The following is a 16399-nucleotide window of genomic DNA, read 5'->3' on the forward strand; positions in this document are numbered from 1 at the left end:
GCCAGCCTTGGGAAAACCCTCCTGAACCTGGCCAAGCACAAGTGTTTGTGCATACTGCTGATTTATGTACACTGAAGAGATTCAGATTTAGCAACTCATTGATCACCCTAACGCTACAGAGCAGACAGGGAAGCTGTCCATAACAGACATAAAGCACTAAAGGCAAACTAAAAGTGAAAGATGCACCAATGAAGAACCAACATGAAAGCAGAATGAGTAATGCCACTTGGGCACAAAAACTGGGATAAAGAGGAGTAAAGTTGGCTGGTAAAGTGAAGGGGTGGAGAAGCAGGAGCAGGAGTTTCATCTAGATGAAAATGGGGGGGAGGGGGGCAACGAGCCAGGTCTGTACATTCCCATCAAGAACTGGAATGAAACCCCAAACTGCTGTCTAGCAGACAAATGGTAATACTCAGTATCTGCAGAACTGTAAGTAATACATCCTATTTCCCTGTGGAGCACAGAAGATAACTACATATTACCCTGCTAAAATAAAATACTCTTTAATTTAAAATAGAGAGGTCTGGTGGATTGGAAGTCATCCATCCTGATAAAGAACAACATCTGCTTTTCACCCCCACCATATTTTTGGAAAAACTCCTAAGAATTTACAAGTAATAAAACAAAGTTAAAGAAAAATCAAAGCCTGCAAAACCAAACACTGAAAGTCTTTGCAATTTTAATTAGGCTTTTCTGTGCATGCATTTTATGAGGAGTTTTTGAAGACATAATCACATACTACAACTTTGATAAAATCTCAGGGTTTTTGCCCCAGCAAACAGCTCTCTGAAAGGAAACCAACACAGCACATGAAAAGCAAATGCATTCTGCAGACCTTTGTTGCACAATTTGGAAGCTGTGCACTGAAGGAAGCAGGAGCTGAAAAACAACAAAATAAAGGATCATTCTACAGATGCTCCACTTAAACTGTTTTCATCTCTACTACTGATAAAAATCCAGCTCATGCTGAGATATCTGGGTAACTGTCTTAAGACTACAGGATACTGCTAACCTGCAGGAATATTTTGCAGAACTAGGGATGTGTTTAGAGCATGAAGAGCTATTAGAGACAGTGCTGTGAGAAAACAAATTGACTGGGTTAGTGCCTCCAAGAGAACGTCCCAAATAGGTGATTATATTTGCCTTTTTTCCTGTGACTTAGCTCATCCACGTACAAAATACAATTATCTTCTCAGTCTGCTGTGAAATGAAGTTATTTTGTATAGCACTAAATGGAAAAATGTCATTCTTTGAATGTTACTGTCCACATCTTTAACTTGACAGTTTCTGGTTGTCCTCTTAATACTTGCGTACCTGTGGAGCTCCAGCAGAGCAAGTGATTGACAAAGCTGGCATAAACTAGAGGCAGCCAGAGGAACACCAGGGACCTGGTGATTCAGATTTATACAGCCATCATGCTTTGTACCTTTTCTAAGCCAAGATCCCTTGAAGTTGCACCACGACCCAAGTCTTCTGCCATCACTCCACTGTTACTCTCTCAGTCAGGGGTAAAACACCCTGACCTTTAACCCAGAGAAGAACAGTTCTGCAATATTTAGGAGACAAAAATCACACAGGCCTACTATTCAGTTAGTCCTTACCTCATTTGGTGGAACAACAGCAAAAGGCTGGATGACAGCTGCTAATGGAATGCGAGCCTGTTTGGCCATCTCAGAAGAGGAAGGGAAGCAGTAGGTGGTACATCGGATGAACCGAGGGCTGGCATGGCCTAGAACACCCAACACAACATGCAGAATGAAAGGCTGTAACAATGAACCCACCTGTCCCAAACACAGACAAAACAAAAAACTGGGGGAAAAAAAAAAAAAAAAAAAAAAAAATCAAACCAACAAGAAAACAACAAGTGCATACACCAAGTTAAATACATGCTTGCCTTCCTCACATGCAATCTTCTGCCCCTTGCTGCTTTTTATATATCAGCCCTTTGCCTGTCCCTGGGGGTAAATCTTACTGTTTGAGTTTAAAGCAGAGATTTCAACATATTAAGAAAATTACCACAATTATTTTAATAAGAATCTGAATAGAGATTATTTTGAAACACATCTAAGATCTTTAATAAAATAATACAAATCAAATCCCCAGTGAAAATGCCAACACTATATAAAGAAATGCTGCAGGCTGGTACCTGCTGTTAAGACTGCTCTAATGAGCTGGCTCTGATTCACAAAATACTCTGTGTTAACATCACCCTGCTCATTTACCTTGCAAAATGCAGTGTGCTGAATTCACCACACAACTTTTTGTAGCATGCTTAGCTCAGTTCCCTAAATAAGAAACTGTGATGTGCACTGCAGACAAGAGCACTGAAAGGAGACAGAAGTTCAAATTGGCTTCCTTATGTTATTTTTTTTTTTACCATCAAGCTGCAGCTCTGCTCAGTTTCTTGAAAGGAATTTCTTTGTTCTTCAGAAGTGCATTACCCTGTTCTCAGATGCCAAAAAAGAAATCTTGATGTGTTCGCTCATTTTATACAGCTTATTCAAGCACTGATAAATTAACACTGGACTTAATTATACCACCAGTTTAATCTGTATTTGAAAAAAAAAAAAAAATCAAGTCTGCTGTCAAGAGTAGCACAAGGCTCTAGGCAGAACTAAAGGTAGATACACTGTCCAAAGGGAAAAATTAAGTCAGCTAGACAGTTTGTATGCTTCCCCCAGTGACTGAATAGAGTTTTCCAAATTCTTATCTTAAAACATAACAGTGCAAGTCCCTTGCTAGCATCCATCTTCCAAAACTTCAGAAGAACCCAAAAAGGATTTTCAACTTGAAATTTAGAACCTTGAAAAATTGTAAGTTAAAAAGAAGAGCTGTCTCAACTGTTCATATTATTTTAAAGGTCAGGAAGGGAAGTGGAGGTGTTAACCTAAAGTGTAAAGAATTCAACTCCCGCTCCTGCCCATCTTTTTTTTTTTCCCCCTCTTCAAAAGGCATTTCCCGTCCAATTTGGAATAAGAATCATCACTTTCAGATGAGAAATCTGAGAATTTGGTCTTTTGGTTTCGTAAAACAAAAACAAACAAAAAAATTTTGATTTCCCAAATCAGTAATAAGGAATTACCTTGGTCTTGGATTATGCAGTCTGTGGTGACAAGAGGAGGAACCTGTCCTCTTGTGTTTGTAGCATAGATCTGCCCTCCCCTTGAGGCCTTATCATTTTCAATTACTTGAATCTGATGAATAAGGAGCAAGAACAGTATGAGGAAGGTAAGCCATGTATTCAGTTATTCATAAACAGGTATAACAAAAGTATGCCCAACTTCTACAGCAAGTAACACTGTTGGTATTGTCTTATACAGAGCAACACTTAGCAGCTAGGAAAAACATTAGTCATTGCTCCTGACCAGGCTCCATGCATGGGTGGTTAAGATATAAACAATTATCCCTGACTGAGTTGTATTTCAGCATTGCCATTTAGAAAGCAGCACTTTAAACACCTGAGGACAGCCTTGTTGGCCATTAGGTAGCTTTTAAACACTGGAGCTCAGGGTTTTCATTCTCTAGGGCAGACTACCATATTGTGAGCTTCCTCTTAGGAAGACAGTAAAGGAGAGCCATCACAGAAATTTTTTATTAAAATGAGGCAGTTCTGGTCATATGTATTTTCCTCTGGCTGAAGCCTAGTTTTTAGCAATCGACAATGAGGTTGGCTTCCCTACTGAACAAATTCTTCACCCATACACTTGTGCCCCTGTCAATTCTACATAGCTCCTCACCACTGATAACTTTTCAGGATAGACCTGAAGTTATATAAAGCTGTATTTTGTTCCACATCATAATCAATGGTGATACCATTATTCCTCCTCTTCCCTGGAAGAACTTATCTTTTCAGGAATCTAAGCCAAACAGCTGTGAGAGCCAAGAGGAATGAGACAGAATTCATGAAACTGGCTTCACCACTGCTGCTGGTATCCCATGGTACTGTATATTTACACTGTACATAAATTTCTAATAATAGCTAGGGAAGTCCAGAACCCTTTGTTGGAAAGCAAACAAAGAAGAAAAATAAAATTAGTCACAGAGTCTATGGATCATCATCCAAGAGGTATTTCCTAACACACTGGAAATAATCTGGGGCCTGTAAGTTTTCTTTTTTTCCCCTCATAAAGTTTGTATTGCAATTTAAACGTAAGCTCTCTGAAGAATGTGTTTGTATCTTCTGCTCGATTATTTTTCCCTGCCTCCTTGCCTTCTATAGTCATTGTTACTTTTGCATTAGAAAGAAAAAGATTTTGCTCTAAACCACTCCACTGGCTGAAGCAAGCAAACCACTTTCAGACTTAACTCTGCAAAGGATCACTGTACTGTGGTATTCTGCAGCCAACTGGCCTAGATATATCACTGTTCTTGGAAATAACTGTTGACAAAGCCCAGATGTTAGTTCTCATAGATGTTGTCAGAGCACATATCAGCCTCTAACACATGTAAGAAAAATATAAAACAGCAATGGTTACAGATAAGAAGTAAATTTATCTGGCAACACTACTGAAATTACATAATGTAATTAGAGCAAGAAAAATACACATGGTCATACTTATTCCTCATTCTGAATTAGCTTTCTGCCATTTACAGACATTGACCCAGATCATGCCTCTTTTAAACACGTCATTTTGATCCCCTCTGTGCTGCTTAAACAAACCTTTTAACCTATTTTAACATCGCTGTCACAGTCAAGGCTGTTTATTCTACATGTGCAATTGAGGCAAGACATCAGTCCAGGCTTTCATGCCAGGCCTCCTTTTCCCTCCACCCTCATCCCCTCCTCCACTTTTTTTTTAAATTAGACAAGACCATTTTATCCTTCTTTATGTAAAAATCACCATGCTCAAGCACTAGGAATGACTGACCTTTGACTGGCATTCATTAATTACACAGCCACTCACTCAGGTTTTTTTACATGATAGTTTTCATTTACATTTAACTTGAAATTTGCCTTTAACAAAGGCAGCTGTTACATTAGCCTTCAAGTTATCAACAAGATTTTTTTTTCCAAAATCTTAGGGATTTTACATCAAAACCAACCAGTAGAACTTTTTCTAGAAGGATAAAAAAAAAAAAAAATCTTAATTTAAGGAAGCAGAGCTTCTCCCTACTACAGTATCAAGCTTTTATACAAATGCTTTTCCCTCACCTTGGTGGAACACAAATTCTCTGCTCTACAGTAATCCTGCCCCAGCACAGAATGGAGATTCCTTAACCCAGACTCAATCACAGTACAGCAGTTAATACACTTCTTTAAGTAGAAAGTTCTAGGTCAAACATGCAGGGGACAGCCTGCTTCAAGAATCCTGACTCTCTGAGGACCTTTTGACCTAGCCACGTGATTGCCAAAAGCAGTACAGGTGTGTGCATCATGTGTTCCCCATGAATTCATCACATTTTCTCTCTCTATTTCAATCAGCTGCTCTCAAAGGCAGCCTGTATCTGCCCAGCTGTTCCCCATGGGTTACAATTAAGACTATTTAAGAAAGAAAACAAGGGTATGGTTGTGTCCATCTTTCTCTAACACCATTCCAAGAAGAAAGACTGTCCCACCAGTGCATGTACAGGCATGCTTCAACAGCTGAGCCTCTTCAACCTTTATGAAGCTTAAGCATTAAGTATGTTCCAAGCTACTGAAATATTTACAAGGCTGTGGGAACTGGAAGGATGCTAAGGCAAATAATTCTAGTTGCCTGGGAAACTCCTGAAATCAAATGGTGAGGTGGCTTTTAAGCATGGGACTTCTCAGCATTTCCAGGATTGCAGCTTTAGAGTTCCCATACCTGTATTCTCCACAAATCCTACTGTAGGTGTCTACCTGCTACAAAGTTTTCAGACTTTCTGGAGTGAAAAAGAAAGGTGATTAGCTGCAGTGAATGCAACTAATCCTTCTGTACTGCTCACTGTCACGCTAAGAATCCTGTTGAGAGTTGAAGTACTCAGCTCATGGGTACGTCCCATGTGAGATAACAGTTACAAAGCCTCTTCAATACCAAAACTAACATTATGTACTGATTTATCCAAAGTGACAGCACAGAGTACAAAACTGCATGGAATTAAGAACATGCAAATTTGGAACACATCTTCTGAACCAAGTGCAACTTTTTATTACCAAAAAGTACCACCAACTAAAATAAATACAGTATTAGTATTGTTATCTCTGTATCTTAAATGCAGCAGATATTTACTTTTATAAACAATTAGTACCATATTACTTACTGGGCTTGGAATAGAGTCGGGATCAAGCTTCTTCTGCAGTGGACCAGAGAGTTGTGCTGGACCCCCAGGAAAAGCACCAGGGTAAGATAGCTGAGATCCTGCCATCTGAGGACCATAGTTTGCTGCACAGTTAAAAATGACAATTTCAGTTCAGTTATCAATTTTTAACAACAGCTTTCGCCGTACAAATCATTCCAGCTAAATGAAATTTCTTCTACTATTTTCAGGAAGTACGAGAAATGGATTACTTTGGCTCAAGCTTACCTTTAAAACACAGATTGCATAAGACAACTTTGTCTCCAGAGTTGTCAGGTATGCCACAGCTACTCAAACCAGGCCATTGCATTAGTGAGAATCTCTCCCCCAACATGTTAGTCAATAGAAACTGGTCTAGTTTGCTGGCTTTTTAGTTGTCAAAATAACAGTTTTACTCACCTATGTCAGATGAAATAATTGTTTTCAGTTAAAATTCTTTATTACACTTCTGAAAGCTGCCTACAAAAGACACTACTATAAGACAGCGATCTATGCCTTTACAGAGTAGAAGAAAAACTACTTTCTGTAGTGTCTTGTGCCTTTACCCATTACTAACCAAATAATTTTATTAATGATCCAAATTAATCTCATTTTCTTGTTACAACCTCGGAGTGCTGAACTTGTGAGTAAAAGCATAGCCTGGCCTTGATTGCACTAACTGACAAATCACCAATGGTTCTCCATGCACATTTTTTTCCTTCAATTATATACCAAAAATCCCTTCCTTACCTTGCTGAGGAGGATATCCAGGCCCTGGAGGCTGCTGCAAGTTAGGATTTGGGGGCACAGATCCAGGGATCCCATCTTGTCTTGCCATAGGAGGCAATGATGGATGAGCACAAAGGCTGTTAACAGCAGGTGGAGGAACCTGTGGTCCAGGTGGTAAAGTGTTTTGCTGCTGGGCTGGTGGCAGTAATTGTGGACCCTGAAAAGATGCTGGATGCCCAGAAGACGTGCAAGAACTCAGAGCAGTGCCAGGACCTGAGCAAGAAACTGTGTCAGCTGAGTCAAAAATGCTAACTTACTAACTCTGTGTGCAAGGTGTTCTACTTTTGCTCGATACACTTATAAAAGCAGTACTGTATCCCATACTGACAATGCTGGGTTATTGGGATTCTAAATGCCTGTTCACTTAACAAATCTGACCTCACAGTTGAAGTCTGAACTGATTCAAATATACAACTTGATTTCTTTTGGCTCTATTTTCAATAAAGCCCTGCAGCTGGGGTGGATGGAGAGAGGGAAGCCAGTCTTTGACAATTCTTGATTCAAATACACATAAATGCTATTTGCTTTTGAAATAACATTTCATAATGTGAAACATTCTTTTTGATTAATAATCAGTTCACCTTTTGTGGCATGTTTTTGTTAGTCTGATGTTTGCATTTCACCATGACAGGTTCAATGGAGGATAAATCCACACATTTTATCTGGATGACAAGCATCTTATGGTTTTGATGCCAAAAGATGAAATGTGGGAATTATTCTGTAAAAGCTGGTGAAAAATAGTTTGTGTTTTTATAGGATCCAGATTCCAATGAGAATTAAAAGGACCTTGGAAACAGGGGGCTGCTTTGGACACTTACAATCTGTAACTACTTAATACTTCACAAAATCTACGTTTTTTTTAAGTTAAATTCCTCTCCAAAGATCTACAGCCAAATAATTTTCAAGAAAGCTAAAAAAGTAAGCAAAATTAGGTTTGGAGTAAAACGTGTTAATATACAAATATTGAAACGTATCTTCTATCAGACACATTAAATTCACTTGCAAAACACTAGCTCAGGTTCTCAGCTGGTACAAACATCACTCCAGGAACTTTACAAGCTGTGAATTTCAGCACTCTGTCAAGTTACACCAGCTCAGTGTTAGAGCTATGGAAAAATATGAACAAAAACCAACACAGAGGCAGAGTAGTAAAGGATACACATCTTCAGTGGTCTGAAAGGTAGCTCAGCCTTGAAGCATGCAGCATAAGCAAGGATCTTACATTTTACATAATTGCTGAAGGCAGGAAGGAAAAAAAGCGTTTCACAAATGATTATACAAACAGAGGGTCAGACCCATGGTAGCTCTGCAGGTTTCATTCCAGTCGAATCAGCAATTTGTAAAGCCAAGGTAGGGAAAGATGCAGTATCAGTGCAGCACCTTTACACACATTACAAAGGTATCAAACCACCAAAATCATCCTCATTTAAAATAAAAATTAAAAAATCATCCTTCTAAACAACTACCCTCAGCAAACCAAGCTACTAACTGAATTCCACTCCTTTTAAATTAAATAGTACATTTCATCAGAGAATACTCAGAGAAAGCAGATATAATCAAACAGAAAATCTGTGGTGGGCAGTCATTTACATGGAAGAATTATATGATGACATCTTTACCTCATATCTTAGGTTCAAGATATTTCAACCTCAAAATAAATGCAAATAATTTTTGATGAAAAGCTAAACTCTAAGATTTGGACAAAGAATAATAAGATCGTTTCAAACCAGAGAGAAACTCTGGTAAGATAGCTGACTTTTATGGAAAGTTTATCAAATATCAATTCAGAATTAACCCAAGATTACTGATTTTGGATGAGATTAAAACCAATCTAAGAACTTGAGCAAAGACTTAATGTTTTGTTTATACAGATATTCAATAAGCTTCTAATTATCATAGCCTTAATAGCTTTAACTGAGAAAACCTCAATCAGATCAGATCAAACTGATTACCATAGGTATTTAGCTGCATGCTGCTGAGCTGGTTGGCAAGTTGTGTTGTAGATGAAGTGGATGCAGCATTTAAGTAAGCTGGTTGTGTCTGCTGACTGTAGGGAGGATAAGAAGGTCCTGTATTACTTGGAGGTGGAGGACCTTGAAACCTAAACGGAAAAATCAGTGCAGTTACACAAAAAAAATTACATCAATTGATCATAATTCTAGGCGGTCTCACACCTTCATGAGGGTGGTGCTGAAACAACTAATATGGACAAAAATTCACCTTTCTGCTCAGAAAACATATACAGTAGTCATGAAGCACAGGTTTAAAAAAAACTCAAAAAACACAGCACAAGGCTTTTGCACCATTGTTAGAAACAAAGAAGATTGAGTAAGCCACAGCAAAGTGAGTGTTAATAATTATATGAAGGCCTGATGATTAGGAAACACAAGATTCTGAATGTATCGCATCATTCTATCTCCTTTCCATGCTTACAAAGGAAGATTCCCTACCAGGGATGGGTGAATATTAGGAGAAAAAACTGTCAAGAGAAGAAAATTAAGTGAGAAACTGTTAAGGAGTTTCTTGTAGTAGAGGAAAAAAGATGATGCAGATAGAGAAAAACTGCTTCATGATTATCAAATACAGAAAAACTTGAATGCAAGGAAAAGAACTAAAGAAATTAGTAATAGACATGTGGCTTCTACAGATATTTTCTACCCAACTATTTCACCTTGCAAAAACAAGACCTCAGGCAGTCTCCCAGAGAAGATCTACACTCATTTTCCTGTGACTGTTTTATTTGTAAACAACAATGCATGATGAAGACCTGACTTGCTGTAAAATGGAAGTTAACGACATCAAAGATCACAATGTATGATCTGGCAGTTCAACACAGGGAACCAGAAGATCCAATTCAGAACTGGAGTAAGTCTGAACTACTGAAGATAAAAGAGATGCCATACTGCCAGTGAAGCAGTCAGAGAGAGGTAACAGAGGTCAAATAGCTTAGATCTCATGTATTAATTCTTGAAAGTCACCTATGTGGCTGTTGCCCTGGTGTACTGGGCCCATTTTGGATGTTGGTCTGGCTGATTTGATGTGTACTGGGTGGTGGTGGCTCAACAGGAGCTGAAGATCCAAAAGGCACAGTTGATTTTGACACACCTGCAAAAGAAGCAGCACTTTTATGTAAGAACCCTGTAAGAAAGTACAAGGTCACCAAGAAATACAAGTGCACAGCCCTGTTCTAGAAATCACACCACCAGCTCTAGGTGAGCAAGAGGGCTGGTGATGAGATAACCTCCAGAGGTCCCTTCCAACCTCAGTCTGTGATTCCATAAAGTCTGGCCAGCTATAGAAGCAGGTATTAAAGACACAGTAGAAAGGAAGCATACTGTAAGTAGCTTGTAACTTTCCAGCAAAAGAACTCAAGAGGGACAATAATAAGCAAGCAAGAATGAACACTCTGCAATTCAATATGAGACACTGCTAATTCCCTGTCATCTGGTTATCTTTACAGATGGAAGCAAGAGGTCCCTTTGACTTCAGAGACCATGATCAGAAAGAAAATTTGGAACAACCTTAAGAAAAAAAAAAAAGCCTCCATATGCGGAATCTGTAAACCTGTCTTGAAAGTGGTTCTGAATTCAGCTCTAGAACAGTAACTGTGAAGAGACTACAATTTATGTGAACAGAATAAATAGGTTTCCAACCTGTACTTGTTTAATTATTTTTCCTTTAAACTTGTCCAGCATCAAAACTTTGTTTGGTACTGAAACTGGTATTTTTTGCCAAGTATTCTAATGAGCCAATTATCAGAAGCAGTTTTATTTTCTGATTATATTCAGCACTTAAAGTAACACAACTCCTGCTGTCTTTAATACATTTTAGAGAAATAGTAAAATTTCTTCTTTTCTGTTTTCATAACACAAAAATCAAGGACACCACAGATTATTTAAAAAATATTAATATATTTGAGTGGTTAGAAAACAGACAGGCTCTACTTACCATGCACTATCCAAATAAATCACCCAGTAAGCAAGCTTAAGTAGGAGAACACCAGCTCATAATCATAGGCAAGTCTGTGCACAGGAAGTCAGCAGGGTAAAGGTTCTATTTCTGAGACCTTGCTGGCCATTAACATGTATGAGATGAGGAACATTTCTCTATTTCCAGAAACCACCCCTTTTGCATTTGTCTGCATTAGGTATTTCTCATAACACAGCATTGAGCACCAGTGCTTATTGCTTCCTGGATAACTGAATTCACACAGAAAGGTCAGATACTCACTAGCACACATTTTACATCAACACCTGAGCACCAACAATAACAGACAAAGCTAGCATAGGATCCTGTCACAAGCAGCAGTGTAAAACTCAGCATTTTGTGCCAGCACAAGTAAGCAAAAGAATCAATGCAAGACTAGGTGCTGAAAATATGTTCTAAGAAAAATTTGTACCTGGTTGAGGTGCTGAGTAGGAGGAGCTGGGGTCCCCATAATGCCCATAATGAAGTGAAGAACTTGGTGGTCCAAAACGTGCAGAAAAGCCTCCTATTCCTGGCTGGGATTGGGAATACGGAGGAGCTGCAACATAACCTTGTTGACTCATGATGGCAATATTCTCATTCCACGTATTTGTATCAGGTCTTTTAAGAATCTGCAAAAGAGAAAGTGACACCTGTTACTACTCTTCATTCTTTGTCCATTTTAAAGGCTATGAACTGTGGAAGTCCTTTTTCATACAGAATTTTACAAAACCAGAGTTCTGCTAAGTTTCTTGATGCCCAAATTAAAACTGTTTTGAGGAATGCTGAGAATCCAAATCATGGATGAGCACTTACTCTTCCTGTAAAGTCCTAAGTACATAGATCAGGCACCCCCATAGAACACAATATAAACTAGCATTATAGATGTTACATGTTCCTTTGAAAGAGCTTTCCCAACCACCTATACTTCACATTCTTAGGCTTCAGCCATGGAGTCATGTTTGAGTACGTAAACCAGATGAAAGTAAACTAGGGATTGTACTCCAGCAACCGGCACAAAAGCACTTCAAAACCGCATGCAGCTCTAAGAACACTGCAGATAAATTCATACTGCACTGGCACATGTCAATGGAGAATAGCTATCCTTATCAGAAAACCTATCTCAAGGCTTTTCACATTAGACACACATTTGTGGGAAAACCCCAAACGAGGCAAACATTTTACCATCTTCCACATCAGACAAGAACTTACTTTGAGCTGGGTGCAGGGCCCAGCCCTCCTCACATATGGCCTGTGCTACCCTCTAAACCACACTCTTCAATGCAGCATAAGATCTCCCAGTTGCAGCATTAAACTGCTTCGAAGAAGTAAGCTTAGGGAGTTGTCTTCTATTTGTTAACAAGGTAAACATAGGGAGATGGAAAAAATGTTTAAACAGATGAGCTGCCAGCCATACTTTCTTCCCTCCTCCACCCTCATCAGAAAAGACGTGGCAGTGTGAGCTTTAGTTGCTCCAAAAGACAGTAAGTTAGCACTAAATTACCTACACCCTGGCATAGACATACATATATTACATCTATATAAAGGAAGAAATGGTAACTTTGAGGTAGCAGTGACAGCTGACACCTTTAGCTGCTACAGCATGCAGGGGAAATGACTTCCTCCACAGCTTACATACACACACACACACAAAAAAAAAAAAAATATTGCCACGTCAAACGTCCCACAGACAGCATAATCACAGAGAGATTGTGCTAAAGAAACATGAACGCCAACCATAAGCCAAATGATGTAGCTTTATCAAACAGTTCCAGATTCGATTTAACATTGAGTATATTTAATACCTTCAGGATATGCATATATACCAACCCAGGATGAAAACAGTTTGGAGGCAACACCCAGAATATCAATAGAAAGTGAACACCCAAGCTTTTCACCACCAGGTTCCAACAAGAGCACACAGATTCACTCTGGAAATTGCATGAGAAATCACAGGATCTGCTAAACCGAGATCATTCTCTGGATTTTTTTTTTTACTATAAATGTCACTACACAGAATGACATGGAAGGTTTTTTCTGCCTATCTTAACACAAGTCTACCTCACACCACATAGTCTGAGGAACACTAATACAAGGGCTTTTCCACAATGTAACTCACTGCTGTTAATGCACCGGTTGTTATTTTCTCCAGAGGATTACTGTACCTGTGCTAGACCTCTGTGAAGGTGCAAAACTCCACTAGGCGCATGTAGAAGAACGGAATCAACATTACAGGATCGCATTCTTACCCAGTTGAAGGTGAACTATTAACTTTGTATTTCTTCAGAGACACTGTGCTGAGTAACAGATCGTCTAGGAAGAGGTGATGTCCCCACAAAGAAACGCTGCAATCTCAATTTGGCAATTAACTTTTAGATAGTGTGCACGTATACATACACACACACACAGAGGATGGAAACGGCTACACACTTACCTTTTGTGAGGTTTTTTAGCAGCACACGTTGGAATAATCTTAAATTTACTCCAGTTCAGAGCAAAACTTGCAAATAGTTAACACTTCTTTCCGCACTAAGAAGATCGCAACAGGTTTCACCTCTCGCTCGGTACCACCACCCCGCTCGGCGCAGGATACGTTTTCAAGCACCGGGGTCCGCCGGCAGCACCTGCGTGCTGCCTCTTCCACCGGTCCTCGGGCTGCCCTAACGGTAGGCACCCCCCCCAGAGGAGAGCGCCGACGCAACCCCTCCGCCCAGCCCCCCCGGCTGCTCCCCCGGTGCCTGTCCCGCTGGCAGGGCCTGCTCCCTCCGCGCTGCACCCGGCGCGGCTCCCGCTCCTACCGCCTCCCGCACGCCCCTGTAGCGCCGGAGCGCGCGCCCGGGCAGGCAGTTAGCGCCGCTCACCGGGGCCGCGCGCAGAACCCGTCTCGCGCGGGGCACTCACACAACTGCCACGTCTGAGCCTCCCCGCGCGCCGCGCCCCCTCCGCCCCGCGTGGCGGCGCCTGCGCAGTGCCGGCCATGAGACCGGAGCCTGAGGGCAGAGAGGCGCAGGGCCGCTCCACGCCCTCCCGTGCTAGTATCGCCCGTGGCAGCCACCGCTACCGAACGCGACGGGGATCATAACATCAGAGAATCGTTCAGGTTGGAAAAGACTCTTGTGATCATCAGGCCCAACCATTAACCCTACTCTACCAAGTTCACCACTAATCCATATCGCTAAGTGCCACATCTGAGAGACCTTTAAACACATCCAGGGATGGTGACTCAACCACCTCCCTGGGCAGCTTGTTTCAATGCTTCACTACTCTCTCTGACAATTTTTTTCCTAATGCCTAGCCTAAACCTACCATGGTGTAGCTTGATGCCATTCCCTCTTTTCTATCACCGATTACCTGTGAGAAGATACCAGCACCCACCTCTCTATATTGTCCTTCCAGGTGGCTATAGAAGGTCTTCCCTTAGCCTCTTCATCAGACTCATTCTCCAGGCCCTTCACCAGCTTAATTGCTCTTCTTTGCACCTACTGCAGCACCTCAATGTCTTTCTTGTATTGAGGGGAGCTGCATTGCCATTGCATGCCGGGCAGGAGAGCTGGGTGCAACAATGAGATCTGTTGAGGAACAGCAAAAGGCTCCAGAAGAAGCTGGCAGCACAGAGGGCTGAAGGGGCAACCCAGGGAGACAGGGAGCAGCACAATTAGACCAACTAGAAACTAGATACACATGGCACATGCAGATTGTAACTCATCATCATCATCATCTCATTCCTTCTATAGTATAGGGAAATTTCCTTATTAAACACAGAAATTACCTAAAAATGAAACTTTAAAACCACATTTTCATTCCAGGCTATATATATGTAAAACTATGCCACCCGAATATCAGAAGTGAAATATGATACAGGTACCTCACCTGCTTGCATACTCTGGTTCTAGTTACTGTTCAAGCACATTTAACAATACTACCCTTGGTTACAGGGGTAACCAAGAGTTAATGTTCTCATTATCGAAGTAGAAACATGGAAGTAACATGAGAAAGGTGTAATGGTAAAGTGATTGTTCCAGTCAAAAAAACCCCAAACATTAGTTAACAATCTTTAAGGTCTAAAGGACTTTTAAACAGTCTTCCAGCTTAAAGGATTCTATGGCTGTACGCGAGAACAATAATCACTCAAACACAGTTTTATAACTCATGAGTCGAACTCCATAGGCTTCCTTATCCTTTGAGTGTTTGTTCTACACCCTTACCAAAGCTTTTGAAAGTAGTGAACAGTTTTACATGGTGCTAAATCTCAGTAATGGGTACTCAGAACAGGGCTGTCAAAAGTATTCATTACTAGACAAAGTAATTATGAAAAAAAGCCCTGTACCTTTGAAAGACATGGCAAAAAGGTAGAGAGAGGAATCCTTTACATGAGAAACACACAAGAAGCCCTAGCAAGCAACACAAAGTGGGTGAGAAAAAGTCTTGACCTGTCTTCTTTCTTGCTATCCAGACCTGGATTCTCCACCAAATAACATAAGCTGGTTTTCTATATGCTGTTGGAGCCAATACTGATCAATGTCAGAGAAAAATCAAAAACCTTTTAGGTCCCTCACAGCTGTCTAATCAGAATAGAAAATTTAGTCCACAAGGTAAAAGCATCAATTAAAGTGGATGTGCTTTTGTCTGTGAAAGTACCAGTGACCGTTTCATAAGCAGGATGTAAAAACAACACCTTGCGTCACTGCTGTGCTGTAGTTTCACCCATTGTTCCTGTCTCTCCTGCTGGTTGTAAGGACACATACAACTACCTTCAGTTATGCAAAATGCTTTCACTTAGGAAAATAACAGCTTTAAGTTTGGACATTCCCTATTTTGCTGTGGCCACAGGTGGGTCGCTGTCCTACCAGTCCTACTGTCTCTAGCTCATTGCTTTTAATGGTAAGCAGCTATGGAAAATTCAGCACTAAAGGACCATGCATGGTGCTTGGCCATTGAATACTTACTATCAGATTTCTCTTTCCTGAAATTAGCTCTGGTGAAACTGAAAGATGAGATCAAAAGAGCAAGAATAAGCTACTGCATTGTCAGCCCTTCCCTTGCTTGAGGCCTGCTCTGGAAATGCATCAAGCAGCTTCTTTTTTTTCAAAATGCAGCTTTGCTTCTATTGTTATTAAGCCTGTTAAACTGAGATAAAAAGCACCCAACGTGTCACAGACTGGATGTTTTGGAACTACAAGTAGTGTTTACCTACAGTTTCAACCTATGACATTAAAGGTAATTGTCATGGGTTGAGTTGAATCTGTTGCTGATGTGCTACCATCATGCCAGCTTCAAAATGGAAGTGCTGGCTGAAGCAAAGTATCTTGGTGCTTGAAGTTCAGATTGTAACATGAGGGGCTTCCTGTTCTGGTTGCTGCTTTCAGTTTCTGGGGTTTTGAGGTGTTAATCTTTTTTCTCTGGGCTG

At 40.5% G+C, this 16399-nt stretch overlaps 1 protein-coding gene across 2 annotated transcripts in view; it reads right to left on the minus strand.

Annotated features, from left to right (window-relative positions):
* The window catches only part of SEC24D (SEC24 homolog D, COPII coat complex component), a 35241-nt gene extending 23645 nt beyond the window's left edge, over window positions 1–11596 (minus strand). Inside the window, exons 1-7 of one of the 2 annotated variants that reach the window (XM_054392169.1) lie at window positions 11426–11596; window positions 10005–10131; window positions 8979–9127; window positions 6988–7239; window positions 6223–6344; window positions 3083–3194; window positions 1602–1729 (exon numbers count right to left, since the gene is read on the minus strand). In XM_054392169.1, coding sequence (XP_054248144.1) covers window positions 1602–1729; window positions 3083–3194; window positions 6223–6344; window positions 6988–7239; window positions 8979–9127; window positions 10005–10131; window positions 11426–11576 — 1041 coding nt within the window. In that variant the 5' untranslated portion in view covers window positions 11577–11596. Of the gene's footprint in view, window positions 1–1601; window positions 1730–3082; window positions 3195–6222; window positions 6345–6987; window positions 7252–8978; window positions 9128–10004; window positions 10132–11425 lie in introns of both variants that reach the window. The other variant, XM_054392168.1, reaches the window with a different exon arrangement.
* Window positions 11597–16399: the final 4803 nt, after the last annotated feature.

Source organism: Indicator indicator, chromosome 25 (assembly GCF_027791375.1).
Source record: "Indicator indicator isolate 239-I01 chromosome 25, UM_Iind_1.1, whole genome shotgun sequence".
In the NCBI taxonomy this organism is placed as follows: Eukaryota; Metazoa; Chordata; class Aves; order Piciformes; family Indicatoridae; genus Indicator; species Indicator indicator.